Raw genomic sequence first — 16,288 nt, 5'->3', positions numbered from 1 at the left:
CTGGTGTATAACGTCGGTTGAAGGTCCTGTGCGGTGAGTAGGTCCTGTTCAAACTTGTGCATGAAGATGTTGGCGTATTGGGGTGCGAATTTGGTCCCCATGGCTGTTCCGTGCGTCTGAATGAAGAACTTGTTGTCGAAGGTGAAGACGTTGTGATCCAGAATGAAGCGGATGAGTTGCAGAATTGCGTCTGGAGATTGGCAGTTGTCGGTGTTGAGTACTGAGGCTGTTGCAGCAATGCCGTCGTCATGGGGGATGCTGGTGTAGAGTGCCGAGACGTCCATTGTGACGAGGAATGTTCCTGGTTCAACTGGTCCATGGGTGCTGAGTTTCTGTAGGAAGTCCGTCGTGTCGCGACAGAAGCTGGGTGTACCTTGTACGATGGGTTTCAAGATGCCCTCGATGTAGCCAGAGAGGTTCTCACACAGGGTCCCATTGCCTGAAACGATAGGGCGGCCTGGTGTGTTGGCCTTATGTATTTTCGGGAGACAGTAGAGATCTCCAATGCGGGGAGTACGTGGGATGAAAGCACGTAGGGTGCTCTGAAGATCTGGATCTAAGGTCTTGATCAGTCTGTTAAGTTGGCGGATGTGTTCCTTGGTCGGATCTGCGGGTAACTGTCTGTAGTGTTCTTGGTTGTTCAGTTGTCGGTATACTTCTTTGCAGTAGTCCGTTCTGTTCAGTACGACAGTGGCCCCCCCTTTGTCTGCTGGTTTGATGACGATGCTGCGGTTGGTCTTGAGAGCGCGGATGGCACTGCATTGTGCTTGGGTGACGTTCGGGGCTGTCTTGTGAATGCGACTGATGAATCTGGCATTGACGCGACTCCTGACGGCTTGAGCATACATGTCGAGTCTAAGGCAGCGGCCTTCCGGAGGGGTCCAATTCGACTCTTTCCTCTTCGGTTGCCGCACCGCAGATCTCTCGGTCTGCTGTTCCGGTTCATTGGTAGTCTGCTTGGGTTCGCTGTTGGCCTCTTGGGGTCTGTGGAAGAATTCCCGGAGCCTCATTCGCCTGATGAATTCCTCCGTGTCTGCCGCGAGACTGATGGGGTCCATTTTGGTGGTGGTGCAGAAATTGAGCCCTCTGCTGAGGACTTCGATTTTGTCTGGTTGAAGGGTGTAGTCCGATAAGTTGACAATAGATTTCCCTGTATTGTTTTCTACTGTGACACTGGGGGTGGCTTGGTTGCTGCCGGTGGTGATGCCAAGTTTCTCAAGCTTTCTGTTCTTGGTATGCATATAGGTGGCATAGTATTGTTGTCTGAGTCATGCGTCTTCTTACATCACTGTGTGGGCAGTACTGTACTCAGTCCCACCTACATCCTATATGCACCAGACTCTACTCCGACAGAGCGGATGAGCCAAGCAGCTATTTCTCACCATTCTTTTTTGTGTTTTTATGATTCTTGTTACTTTACCTTTGTAACTTTCGAGACTTAGACAGTAACTCAGCTTTCAAAGGAACACTGACTAAGAAAAGCATTATTGTTAGCTGGAAAAAAGGGAGAAAAGGTGGCAGAATTTGCTCTCTCATATTTAACACGGGAGGGGATACAAGATCAACTCGTATTGTGACGATAACTACTTCAAACCTTCACCCATTTGTTCAGCTAACGATTGTAAATAAGCCAATTTGTGGATTAATTCTGGCCTCGTCTTGTTAGAAGTAATGTGAATCAGCCTTCCTTGCAGAAGGGCACATGGAAGTGGCAAATAAAATCAAGATACCCAGAAAATATACCAAAACCCTATTGTTACACCCCCTGAATTAACCAGTGCGAGCAAACTTCAGAACTTAAGAAAATATCCAAGAGAGACTGAGAATTTGTAACAATTAGAAGTCGGGAGGTTAATTGGAGTTGACGCTGTACATTCGAGGACAGATAACGAGACATAAAGGGTGAAGAATCCTGCTTCAGACTCCATGAGTAGGCTTTGTAGTCCAGGGTATGTTAATAATAATAACAATCTTTATTAGTGTCACAAGTAGGCTTAAATGAAGTTACTGTGAAAAGCCTCCAGTCGCCACATTCCGGCGCCTGTTCGGGTACACTGAGGGAGAATTCAGAATGTCCAAATTACCTAACAGCACGTCTTTTGCAGCTTGTGGGAGGAAGCCGGAGCACCCGGAGGAAACCTACGCAGACACGGGGAGAACGTGCAGACTCCACACAGTCAGTGACTCAAGCTAGGAATCGAACCTGGGACGCTGGCACCGTGAAGCAACAGTGCTAATCACTGTGCTACCCAAGTCTACAGCCAACACCAAGTTTACATTAATAAATCATAACTATGTATATACTTATTGTAAATAGTACATGTATGGAGCTGACTCGAGCCTCGGTCTGGAACCAATTCTGTCCATCTCTTGGCTGGCTCTGGCTCTGAGTCATGCGTCTTCTTACATCACTGTGTGGGCAGTACTGTACTCAGTCCCACCTACATCCTATATGCACCAGACTCTACTCCGACAGAGCGGATGAGCCAAGCAGCTATTTCTCACCATTCTTTTTTGTGTTTTTATGATTCTTGTTACTTTACCTTTGTAACTTCAGGAGCAAGGTGTGAGCAAGTTTCCTTCAGGCGGGAAATGGCACTGTGGCTTAAGCCTCCTACGACAGCCATCAATGTATTGAAATTCTGGAGTTGCAGCAAATTCTGAAATAGATGTGGCAGAATAGAAGACGTGTTTGTGAAAGATGTAACAATGCAAATGCACCTCCAGATCACATTCCAAAATATTACAGTGACTGCCCAGCAATGGTACAGTGCTCCTCCCCCATTGCAGTTTAACATTCCCCCTGTATGCAGGGGATGAGAATCAGACCAAGAACTCTTAGCATGACAGAATCTTGCTGCAGCCGGACGACACCACTTTCTTGAGCAGAACGGGATCGTGTGCCGCATAGAACATGCTGAGAAACAGAGTTGATGGATTCAGAACTTAAAACATAAACATGGAAACGTAGCAACATAGGAACAGTAATAGGTCATTCAGCATACTGTGCCTGTTCGACGCTATTCGATTGGATCAAGGCTGACCTGTACCTAGACTCCATCTAACCGCCTCAGTTCTGTAACCATTAATATCCCTGCCTGACAAAAATCTCTCAATTGCAGTTCTGAAATTTTCAGTTGCCTCCCAGCCTCAAGGTTTTTAGGGAGTTGGCAGGGTGGTGGTGGTGGTGGGGGGGGTTCCAGATTTGCACCAGCCATTGTCATAGAATTTACAGTGCAGAAGGAGGCCATTCGGCCCATCGAGTCTGCACCGGCTCTTGGAAAGAGCACCCTACCCAAGGTCAACACCTCCACCCTATCCCCATAACCCAGTAACTCCACCCAACACCAAGGGCAATTTTGGACACTAAGGGCAATTTTATCATGGCCAATCCACCTAACCTGCACATCTTTGGACTGTGGGAGGAAACCGGAGCACCCGGAGGAAACCCACGCACACACGGGGAGGATGTGCAGACTCCGCACAGACAGTGACCCAAGCCAGAATCGAACCTGGGACCCTGGAGCTGTGAAGCAATCGTGCTATCCACAATGCTACCGTGCTGCCCATTGTGTGACACAGTATTTCCTGACATCACCCCAGAACAGTCTAGCTCTAATTGTAACATTAATTCTGGGCTCTCCCAAAATAGTCTTTCTCTACCATCTTAAATGCCTCAAAAGATCATCCCTTGATCTTCTATACTGAATGGAATACGAGACCTCACTATGCAATCAGTCGTCAATGATTTCTCGAAGTCCGTGACTAATTTAAATGCAGTGCCTCAACTAAAGGAGCTAATCAAATAACATGTATCCTTGTGCACTCACAGTAAACAGACCAAAAGAGACACCCATAGGATACCTGTAAGGAGCATATCCTCAGATACTTTGCTTATATCACTTTATATGGTGGAACTGCATTGCTGATTCATTCACATACTGACAGTGTTGTTGATAATGGATTAATACAGTTCTGGAGGGGCATAACGAGGACGGTGTCAAGGGTCGTGAGTTCCAGGGTTAGGCCTAGCTGGGGGCTCGCAATATTTGGGGTGTCGGATGAGCCGGGAGTGCAGGAGGCGAAATAGGCCGGTATTCTGGCCTTTGCGTCCCTGGTAGCCTGGCGAAGGATTCTGCTTCAGTGGAAGGATGCGAGGCCCCCCGAGCGTGGAATCCTGGATTAACGACATGGCAGGGTTCATTAAATTGGAGAAGGTGAAATTTGCCTTAAGGGGATCTGTGCAAGGGTTCTTCAGGTGGTGGCAGCCGTTCCTAGACTTCCTGGCGGAGCGTTAGGAGATGGTCGGCAGCAGCAGCAACCCGGGGGGGGGGGGGGGGGGGTTTGTGTTTACTAGGGGATGCACTATTGTTTACTGTTTCACGTTTATTTGTTTATTTATGCACTTCTGTTCTTGTTGTTTTATTATTTGTGTAAAGGGGGGGTTCTATTTTTCTGTTGTGATAATCTGTGAAAAATTTTGAATAAATTTTTTTAAAAAAAGATAATGGATTAATACAAAAGCATGCTTACTACGCAGCTAATGAAAACACGCAAGGTATGACGATTGAACAGATAATAAGAAATACGTACATGAACACAATGACTATCACAATGCTTAGATATGTACATTGCAAGATTTGTTGCATTGAATAAGTAGCTGTCAGGCAAACTGAACAGTCTATTATGTTGTGACATGTCATCTTTGACTAAACAATAAGTTTGTTCATCTTTTAAACAAATGGCGCTCCAATAATAGATTTCAGTCAGCTCTCCAATTCTTTGTGATGTTGTATCTGCGCGAGCTTAGATGGGTAAAAGGCAATTGAAGCATACAAGATCCTGAGGGTGGATGTGGAGTGTATTTTATTACAATCCCAGTTGGTACTGTAACTGAATGGGAAGATCCCAAAATGGAACCCTGGCTCAACTTTTGCTTTGATAAAAAAAAATCACAGGACTGCTAATTAGTTTTAATAACAAGAAAAAAAACATTTATCAAACATGAGAAAAATAATACAATACAAGAAAATTGGATTATAATACAATACTCCTTCACTGGCCTTAGCATCACAAATATACACAGATTTTAAGGTTAACACAGATTACAAAGAATATCTTAAGCGACAATGGTCTCGGTAACACAAACCCCTTTAAACACACAGACTGGCTGTGTCAAAACATGCACTCTGCTCTGAACCCTCTGGACCCAAGTTAGTGTCTATGGATTCCTTCTCAGAATCCCGTTAGATGATTATCATATGTGAGTTTCCAAACTCCACTCCCAGAAAATACGCTTTAAAATTTTCTTTCACAACACTGCTTTCCACCAACGGTTTGCATTCCAAAATCCAGTCCAGGTTTTCCCAATAACTCTTTTAAACAAAGCTCCCCCTCCACCTTTAACAATCAATCCAGTCTCCAGGATTTTCAACTCCCCATTTAGGATGTCTTTGTCTTGACTGCTGTACAAACTGTTCATAATTGCTTTTACCTTTGATACCCAGACTCTATTACGATGACATCAAACTTTTGATTTACCTATGAAGTCTGCTTTTCCACATTAATTTGGGTTACTGCAACTGTAACTTTAACTCGCACAAAAGCCCAGGAGATCCAAGACGGAGTCTCAAACTGATGTTTATTTTAAACTAAAAGAAAAATCTGCAATGTAGCAAACAGTACATAGGTCCCAACCGGGACTTCTGATCATGCTGATCCCCAATCTGGGCCAGCATTTGAGGGTTGACTCTATGAGCCCCAGCTGATGGGCCTCTGCCCATCAATGGGGGAGCTCGTATTCCACGAATCCCATAGGGAGATCAATTGGATCATCCTCGTGGGTTTCCTGAGGGTCATCACAACTCAGAACACTTTGTTTACTTTTCCCCTTGAATTCTCCTGAACAATACTTTGGTCTCTGTTTACTGAATAAATGTCTGAAGAAGACTGAAGTTATGTTCCAACTCCAATTCCCTGGTTATCTGGACTGCATCTGGTTCTTTGGGAAGTCTGACTCTTTGCAGCTTCCTTGTCTTGTCCAACTTCTCTTGGCAGAGTTGAGAGATATTCACTCCCCAGTGCCCTGTCTCCAACTGCAATATATCCAGCTAAATTTTTTTTTAAAATTCAACTTTAAAAGGTTGAAGCTGAGTCAGTCAGTCAGAATGAACCCATGTAAAACCATTCATCTCTTAGAAATTTAATTGAGATCCCTTGATCAACTTATCATGACAGTAAACGTTGCTGGGGGGGCGCAATTCACATTCATATGTTTTGGTCCTGTCCAAAGCTGGGGGATTACTGGATGGAGGTTTTGAACATGAAACTGGACCCGGGCCCTCGTGAGGCGATATTCGGGGTGTCGGACCAACCGGGGTTGGAAACGGGTGCGGAGGCAGATGTTGTAGCCTTTGCCTCGTTGATTGCCCGAAGGCGGATCCTGTTGAGATGGAGATCAACCTCGCCACCCTGTGCCCTGGCGTGGCGGGGGGACCTGCTGGAATTCTGAACTCTTGAGAAGGTTACGTTTGAACTGAGCGGAAGAATGGAGGGGTTCTACAATTCGTGGGTGTTATTAATTATACACTTTTAAGAATTGAATAACACCGAACATTAGTTGGGGGGGGGGGGTTGGGAGGGTTGGGGGAGGAGGACTGTATGTGTTAATGGTGACTATGGGTGATTCCTGATTCCTTTTTGTCATTTGTTTATGTTAACATGCGGGCTGCTGTTTGGGGGTTTGGTGGGAAGATGGGATTGTTGTTGTTGATATGGGGATTGACATTGTATTCATTACTGCTTATTGTTTATTGTTGGTGGGTGTAAATTTGGGAGAAAATATGAAAAAGGAGAATAAAAATATTTAAACAAAAACTTATCATGACAGTAGCAACCACTGCTACTTCTGTCATGCCGTAACCCTCTCTAAGCACAATAGAAATACAGTTGGAAATGAAACCAACCCCCGCATGTACCTTTGTCCAGCATGAATCTAACTATAGTTTTTACTCTTCCAGACACAGAAGCATTAAATTAAACCCACTTATAATATATTCTTTATTGTTGTCACAAGTAGGCTTACATTAACACTGAAATGAAGTTGCTGTGAAAATACCCCAGTCGCCACACTCTGGCGCCTGTTCGGGTACACGGAGGGAGAATTCAGAATGTTCAAATTACCTAACAAGCACGTCTTTTGGGAGGAAACTGGAGCACCCAGAGGAAACCCACTCAGACACGGGGAGAACGTGCAGACTCCACACAGTGATCCAAGCCGGGAATCGAACCTGGGACCCTGGAGCTGTGAAGCAACAATGCTAACCACTGTGCTACCGTGCCACCGACTTAAAACTATACCTTTTGTCTAATGCTTTCTGATATAAATCCCTAAAACTACCTTTGTTTTTCTCACAGCTTCCACTTGTGGGAGAATCTAGAACTAGGGGGGTCACTGTTTAAAAATAAGGGGTCGTCCATTTAAGACGGAGATGGGGAAAAATTCTTTCTCTCAGAGGGTCGTGGGTCTTTACAACTCTCCTCTTGAAAAGGCAGAAGCAGAGTCTTGGAATATTGTTAAGGCAGGGGTGGATAGGTTCATGGTAAACAAAGGGTGCTACGTTATCCGGGGTAATTTGAGGTTACAATCAGATCAGCCATGATCTTATTAAATGGTGTCGCTGGTTCAAGGGGCCGAATGGCTTATTCCTGCTCTTTATTCATATGTTTGTGTCACTGGTGCCCACCATAAAAATCTTTCACATTCATAGAATAGATTTCATAGAATTTACATTGCAGAAGGAGGCCACTCGGCCCATCGAGTCTGCACCGGCCGAGGTGGCAGTGACTTCCTGGGTGCTTCCTGACGGCCGAGGTGGCAGTGACTTCCTGGGTGCTTCCTGACGGCCGAGGTGGCAGTGACTTCCTGGGTGCTTCCTGACGGCCAAGGTGGCAGTGACTTCCTGGGTGCTTCCTGACGGCCGAGGTGGCAGTAACTTCCTGGGTGCTTCCTGACGGCCGAGGTGGCAAGACGCGGCCCATATTTAACGGCACTTCGTGCGAGAAATAATCCCCCACGAGCTCCAAGGCAGAATTGGTTGTCCTGCCAGCTGATTCGCCCGAACCGTGCCTAGCAGCTCCCAGCTAACAAGGGCAAGCTGCTCATAAACGCTACCTCTGAACTAACCTCCAGGCAGCACATTACCATGGCACCACGTAGACCTACTCCACACTTCGAGGACGCTGACCTGGCCAGACTGCTGGAGGCAAGATGGGACACCCTATTTCCCCGAGGGGGTCTGAGGTCCAGCAACAGGGCCGCCAATTCCCTCTGCGGCCATCAGTTCAGGCAGTATGACCAGGAGGATCGCTATACAATGTCAGATTAAGACCAACGACCTCCACCGGGTCGCCAGGTTAAGTTAACACCCCCCCCCCCCCTCCAACCTGGCATCAGTCCCGCTGACCAGCCCCTTGACCTCTGCCACCACCCCCTCCCCACAACAAGTCGCCGGCTGGCGCCTGCACCTCCACCCCCCAGCACATCTCCACGCTCCTGCCCCAGCACACCCTGCCACCCACCATCACAACCCCTCCACGCCCAGAAGTGGTGCCCACACACGCCACGTGCCATAGACCCCCCCCTCATCCCCCACCCGATGCACCAAGCGCGTGGCTCACAATGCCCCCGCAGGAGAAGTTGGCCATGACAGGCGGGAGAGCACCCCGATGGGCGGCGAAGCTCTGGACATCAGAGTCCTCACCCTCCATGAGGAATGGGCTGTATAGTTCTTGGTGTTGGCTGTGGAGAGAGCGGTCACCAACAGTGGGTTTGGCCTGTGCCGCAGAGGTCAGGTGACCTGTCCCAAGTAAGTAGTTCATGTCAGACAAAATGATCCCTCCCTCTCACTGACAACATGTCCATTCTCTCACAGGACCTCCACCTGATGGGACCGGGCCATGCAGAGTCATTTCCCCCCCATCCCGACCCCGGGCCATGCAGAGTCAGTTCCCCCCCCCACCCCACCCCGGGCCGGGCCATGCAGAGTCATTTCCCCCCCCACCCCCACCCCGGGCGATGCAGAGTCATTTCCCCCCCCACCCCCACCCCGGGCCATGCAGAGTCATTCCCCCCCCACCTCGACCCCGGGCCATCCAGTCATTTCCCCCCCCACCTCGACCCCGGGCCATCCAGTCATTTCCCCCCCCCCACCCCGACCCCGGGCCATGCAGAGTAATTTCCCCCCCACCCCGACCCCGGGCCATGCAGAGTAATTTCCCCCCCACCCCGACCCCGGGCCATGCAGTGTCATCTCCCCCCCCCCACCACCCCGGGCTGGGCCATGCAGAGACATTTCCCCCCCACCCCGACCCCGGGCCATCCAGAGTAACTTCCGCCCCACCCCGGGCCGGGCCATGCAGCAGAGTCATTTCCCCCCCACCCCGACCCCGGGCCATCCAGAGTAATTTCCCCCCCACCCCGACCCCGGGCCATGCAGAGTCATTTCCCCCCCACCCCAACCCCGGGCCATGCAGAGTCATTTCCCCCCCACCCCACCCCGGGCCATCCAGTCATTTCCCCCCCCACCCTGACCCCGGGCCATGCAGAGTCATTTCCCCCCCACCCCGGGACGGGCCATCCAGAGTAATTTCCCCCCCACCACGGGCCGGGCCATCCAGTCATTTCCCCCCCCACCCCGACCCCGGGCCATGCAGAATCATTTCCCCCCCCACCCCCACCCCGGGCCATGCAGAGTCATTTCCCCCCCACCCCGGGCCAGGCCATCCAGAGTCATTTCCCCCCCACCCCGACCCCGGGCCATGCAGAGTCAGTTCCCCCCCCCACCCCACCCCGGGCCGGGCCATGCAGAGTCATTTCCCCCCCCACCCCCACCCCGGGCGACGCAGAGTCATTTCCCCCCCCACCCCCACCCCGGGCCATGCAGAGTCATTCCCCCCCCACCTCGACCCCGGGCCATCCAGTCATTTCCCCCCCCACCTCGACCCCGGGCCATCCAGTCATTTCCCCCCCCCCACCCCGACCCCGGGCCATGCAGAGTAATTTCCCCCCCACCCCGACCCCGGGCCATGCTGAGTAATTTCCCCCCCACCCCGACCCCGGGCCATGCAGTGTCATCTCCCCCCCCCCACCACCCCGGGCTGGGCCATGCAGAGACATTTCCCCCCCACCCCGACCCCGGGCCATCCAGAGTAACTTCCGCCCCACCCCGGGCCGGGCCATGCAGCAGAGTCATTTCCCCCCCACCCCGACCCCGGGCCATCCAGAGTAATTTCCCCCCCACCCCGACCCCGGGCCATGCAGAGTCATTTCCCCCCCACCCCAACCCCGGGCCATGCAGAGTCATTTCCCCCCCACCCCACCCCGGGCCATCCAGTCATTTCTCCCCCCACCCTGACCCCGGGCCATGCAGAGTCATTTCCCCCCCACCCCGGGACGGGCCATCCAGAGTAATTTCCCCCCCACCACGGGCCGGGCCATCCAGTCATTTCCCCCCCCACCCCGACCCCGGGCCATGCAGAATCATTTCCCCCCCCACCCCCACCCCGGGCCATGCAGAGTCATTTCCCCCCCACCCCGGGCCAGGCCATCCAGAGTCATTTCCCCCCCACCCCAGGCCGGGCCATGCAAAGTCGTTCTCCCCCCCCACCCCGGGCCATTCGGAGTTGTTCCACGCACCCCCCCCCCCAGGACATCCGGAGTCCTTACACCCCCCTCCCCCCCGGACCAGCACATCCGGAGTCCTTCCACCCCCTCCCCCCACCCCGGGCCAGGACATCCGGAGTCCTTCCACCCCCTCCCCCCACCCCGGGCCAGGACATCCGGAGTCCTTCCACCCCACCCCCCCGGACCAGGACATCCGGAGTCCTTACACCCCCCCTCCCCAGCACATCCGGAGTCCTTCCAGCCCCCCCCCCCCCCCCCCACCCCCCGGACCAGGACATCCGGAGTCCTTCCACCCCCTCCCCCCACCCCGGGCCAGGACATCCGGAGTCCTTCCGCCCCCCCCCCCCCCAGGACCAGGACATCCGGTGTCCTTACACCCCCCTCCCCCCCCGGACCAGCACATCCGGAGTCCTTCCACCCCGCCCCCCCACCCCCCAGACCAGGACATCCGGAGTCCTTTCACCCCCCCCGGGACAGGACATCCGGAGTTGTTCCAACCCCCCGAGCTGGGCCATCCGGAGCCATTCCACTACCTCCGGGCTGGGCCATCCAGAGCCGACCCAACCCCCGCCACCCAAGTGAAGACCTGAGAGGAGGACTTCGAGGAGACCATCCCTGAGGCATCACAGCTTCACCCCCACCTTCCACCAGTGCAGAGACACACACTTCGGTGGGCAATATTAGTGGACAGGCTTCTTGGGACACAATGTGGTGAGCACCACACAGTAGCTGATGCACATCATGTGGAGGCAGGAACATCCAAGGGAATCAACAGTCAGAGGCCTGTTGGACCACAGGACTTAGCTGAGTCCCAGTCAGATGATGAACCTCTGGGGAAGGTGATCCCAGAGCTGATGTACTAGGGCACGGCTGTGAGATTCAGGAGGGGATGTCAGCGAAACTGCAGCGATTGCAATTGGAGGAGTCCCAAAGGCTAGGGGCACAGGTGATGGCGCAGGCCATGCGTGGCACTGAGGCCTACACTGTTAGGATGGCGACCGCAATGGAAAGCCTGGAGCATGACGTGAGCGCCTTGAGTAGTGGCATCCAAGGCATGGCTCAGTCAGTGATGGTCATGGCTGAGGGCTTCGACAACATGTCTCAGTCACTGAGGGACGCGTGCTATAGATGCAGGTGGACATTGCTGAGGCACTGCAGAGCAAGGCCCAGACCTGGGTGATCATTGCCGAGGCTCTTCGGAGCATGTCCCAGTCACTGGGGAGCATCGCCAAAGGCATGAACACCATTGTGCAGATAACAGGGGGGCACCAGGACCGCGAGAACAAGATGACGCTGCAGACTCTGGAGGTCACTCCAGCTGCCCCTCCATCTCAGGAGGCCCCCAATCCCTATGGACACTGTCCAGAAGGAGAAAGCATTGGCAGCCTCCATCTCACCCTAATCCTCCCCTCCTGACAACTCAAGGGCAGTGGGCAGGACAGGGTGGCACAGCAATGCCAGTGTCAGTAATTTGGCTGGCTCTTCTGGCTTCAAATCCCCCAGAGGACACCAGCCAAGGGCATCAAAGTCCACAGAGTGCGAGAATCGGCAGAGTGACACCACCTCTGATGTGCATCCTGGGGATACTCCTAGATGTAGCCGCAGAGCACGAAAGGTGAAGATTGAGGATCACTGAGCAGACACCAGGGGACGGAGGGCACACCATCTGTAGCTCGGGACAATGGGGGTTCAAATGTTCACTATTAAAACATGTTACACCCAATACATGTAAAGCCCCTATCACGCTATATTTCACAGCGGGCATGCCCACAGCCGACCTGCCCTCTGCTCCCCCCCCCCCCGGGGCACAGTGGTCCTACCGCAAGAGCCCCCGGTGCAGACCCGTGCAGGTGATGGGTGTGAGGGCACTGTCAGCAGAAAGACAGGAGTTAGACTTTGGCATAGACTGAGGAGCACCAGAGCTTACCTCACAGCGGGTTCTCATCACCCTCCTGCCTCGCATATTGACACGGTGACAGTGCCGACACAGGCCCATCACCCTGGAATGATGTTACACACACCCTGCGAGGGTGCAGTCGGGGAGGGGGGAGGGTTGGAGAATGGGGGAAATGGGTGGGGAGGGAAGGGAATGGAGGTGGGGGGAGTTGCGGGGAATGGGGTGGGCTGACAGACAAAGCCTCGTCCTATGAGAAGCGGCCGAGGATGAGGGCCTCCTTGGTCCTCTGGGCATGCCAGACCCTGGCCGCTGCTTGTCCTCCTTCCTCCGGCTGCTCCCATGGGTCCTTCCCGGGCTTGATCTCCAGCCAATCCTGGTCCGGCTCCTCCTCATCCTCCTCAGGTCAGGCTGCATGTCCCTCCTGCTCCAGCACTGTTTGACCAGCTCATCACATTGGCGAGATAGCATTTCAACCCAAACCCGTCTATCATCGTTCAACGATACAGGTTCAAAACGGCGGAGAGGTCGACCGGGGAGTCCATTGCAGAGTTTGTTTCAAGATTACGGAAATCCGCCAAATATTGTGACTATGGCACTGCATTGGCAGACATGGCAAAAGAGAATTAAACAGTTGGCATTTGACAGGTAGATGTGGGCCCTAACGATTGACTGTACCTACGGCAGATTAAGGGAAATAATTTTGTCGGAGAAGTTTTAAAGCCTATCTGAGACTCTGAAACTGGCCGTAAGTCATCGAGACAAAGTACTTCACCTGTTCTAGTTTCACAGCTCATCAACTCCCATATATTCAGGAAACCTTGTAAACTGCTGGGAACCGCTCAGTTCATAAGAGCCAACTTTAAAAGAGTTCAACTTTAAATCATCAAGTCCATTTTGGAAACCACAGGCCTCCCATGTGGGGAAATGGAAAATCATAAATCAGAGACTGAATTCACTGTAATCTCTAAATGTGCACTATCTTTACCGATATCCAAACTCTGCATGTGTGTGTGTGTGTGTGTGTGTCTGTCTGTCTCTGTGTGTCTCCGCCTGTGTGTGTGTGAGACTGAACTTGTGACATTGCTTTAATTCAAGGTAAGTGCGCGAGAATGAATAACCTTCTCTATATTTTATTAGTAAACAACCTTCATTCTAAATGCACAATGGTTTGTTGCTGAATAATTTATTTGAAATACACAGTCTAAGGTTGACAATGTGCAGTAAGGAATCAAATACATTCTGTCCGTGACACAAGATTCTTTTTAAACCTACGCTATTGGTTTCTTCAAATTAGTGTTTAACAGCAGTTCCCAAAGTCACATATAAACAGAAATGTGTGTTTATAAAGCGATTTTCTGTACCTCTGGACCTCCCACAAGTGCTTTACAACCAATAAGGTGTAGTCACTATTCCGATGTAGAAAACGCAGCAGCTAATCTGTAAACATTGAGCTCCCAAAGGTTGACATTTGACAATAACCAGACTGAGGGTTGTCTGATAAATATAGACCAGGCCTCTGGTCATATCTCCACCACTCAGGGCAGCACGGTGACGCAGTGGGTTAGCCCTGCTGCCTCACGGTGCCGAGGTCCCAGGTTCGATCCCGGCTCTGGGTCACTGTCTGTGTGGAGTTTGCACGTTCTCCCCCCCCCAATCCCAAAAGATGTGCAGGCTAGGTGGATTGGTCACAATTTAGCCCCTCAATTGGAAAAAATGAATTGGCTATCTCCACCACTCTTCTCTGACGCTGTGCCACAGGAACGTCTATATCCACCTTAATGTCTCGTCTGTAAGATTGCAAAAGCTCCTTCAGCGCTACATTGAAAGCTCACCTTGAATTTTGTGCTTGTGTCACTGAAGTGTGACTTCAAGCCACAAATCTTTGAACCAGAGGCAGCAATGCCAGAAGGCAAAAACAATTCAGATTTGTATTCTTATTTTTATTTCTGGGGTGCTACCAAATGACCAGCAGCCGATCGGTGGTAGCAAGCTGCTTATCTGAAGTTTTCCCCCTCAATCGGAGTTTTCTGGGGAATAACAGGCTAACGCAAAGGCATCTTTTTTTTTGAGATGTGCCCTGGTGTGAATACGTTAACTGGCGTCGGCTGAACATTCCATCACCATGTGAATTGTCAGAGGAAGGAGTTCAAGTGGGAAATTGGGTTGGATCGTTGAAATGTTTTACTGAATCGAAAGAATGATTACACAGTTTATCCTTGGAACTAAGGCAGGCTCGGAAATGTTGAAAGTATGGCAGTCACAAGTCAAACAGCAATGGTCTGGATTCTCCGCCCCCTGACGCTGGCGGATCGTGATTCGACGGAGAATCCGGTGTCCGGACAAAATCGAGGTTTGGGCCGGGCGCCGAACTGACCACTATCCGGCCTCCCGCTGGCAGGTCAGTGGAATTCTTCTCCGGAGGAAAACGTAGGGCAGTTTCATCTGCTTTGCCTGTAGCGCACTCACACCTGCGGATTTCCCGACGGCGTGGGGGTGCCCACAATGGGAACCCCATTGGCCGGCTGCCGGGACGTAGGGTCCTGCTGCCGGCGGGGGCACACTGCTCCAGAAAATGGATGCAGCGGGCCAGAGATCCCGCCCATAGTCTCCCAAACGGAGAATCCTGCCCAACACGGGAGGGACCATACTCTCCTCCAATATTGTATATCTCGCACCCTCCAAATTCACATCCACTTTGCATTATTTTTAGATCCACCACGCTACAAACTTCACCGTTGTGTAAACATATTCAAAGCTGGCTCAGGCATGCTGGACTGAATGGCCAGTTTCTGGGCTATAGCATTCGACAATTTCATGGTGAGGATATACCTGCAAGTTAAGCTACGACAAGGTAATGACCCACAGCACTTTCAGTCTGACTCCTTCGTCTGGATCCTTCCAACCCCACCCACCCCTCGAGACCCTGTTGAAGGCAAGGGGGTGGCAGAGGGTCGGGGAAATAGTGCGGGGTTGTTCACGGAGGTATTTCCCACATCCGGGTGACATCCCCAATGGAGGGCTGGGAATCGAGTCGGTTGCCCACTCCATAGAGGCGAGCAGTCAATTAATCCAATGAAAGCCCCCTACCCATGTCCGCCCCCCCCACAATCACGCTGCACCCTCACGACCCCATCCTGGTAACTACTTCAGTGTTGGCCAGCAAAGGCACCACCAAGGGTGCTTCCATGTTGAAATGCCCTTACAGTGCCTGACCTGACTCAGTAGTGCCAGTCTCTCTCAGTGTGGGCTGCCCAATTCGCCAAAGGTGGTTCTCTGGCAGCACTGGGCATCAGTCCACCATTCTTAATATGTCAAACATGGAAGTGGCAATTTGGAGGCTGCCTCCCAGAAGACTGGGCTGCCCACCTTGCTGATGGCGAGTGCAGCCTCAGGACACCGCCTCCTCCCCGCCATTCGCTGCTGATGTCAGAGACCCGAAGCCCACAGACAAAACACCCATTAAATACATATTTTGACCCCCCCTCAGTGTTTGGTGGACCGTTTTGTTTTCAGTTATTTGCTACTGTTGGGATATTTACTGAGCATGGCTTACACATAGCCAGCCAACTGACTGGAAACAATGTGCACAACTCCACACTGCCTCGGTTACCACGACAACGCTCTTGTGTTTTAGCAAATCAACAGAAACGTCACCAAATTCCTCCTACACTTCTATTTGAGGTTCACTCTTTCCAACGTCATGGTCT

At 51.7% G+C, this 16,288-nt stretch overlaps 1 protein-coding gene across 1 annotated transcript in view; it reads right to left on the bottom strand.

Moving 5' to 3' along the window:
- Positions 1-16,288, bottom strand: part of rasgrp3 (RAS guanyl releasing protein 3 (calcium and DAG-regulated)) — a 145,358-nt gene that overhangs the window by 54,460 nt on the left and 74,610 nt on the right. The window contains exon 8 of the mRNA XM_072512335.1: positions 2,544-2,660. Coding sequence (XP_072368436.1) covers positions 2,544-2,660 — 117 coding nt within the window. The remainder of the gene's footprint in view (positions 1-2,543; positions 2,661-16,288) is intronic.

The sequence above is a fragment of the Scyliorhinus torazame genome, chromosome 1, assembly GCF_047496885.1.
Source record: "Scyliorhinus torazame isolate Kashiwa2021f chromosome 1, sScyTor2.1, whole genome shotgun sequence".
NCBI classification, from domain to species: Eukaryota; Metazoa; Chordata; class Chondrichthyes; order Carcharhiniformes; family Scyliorhinidae; genus Scyliorhinus; species Scyliorhinus torazame.
Note: the sequence above shows the minus strand (reverse complement) of the source record. Positions and strands in the feature narration are given on the sequence as shown.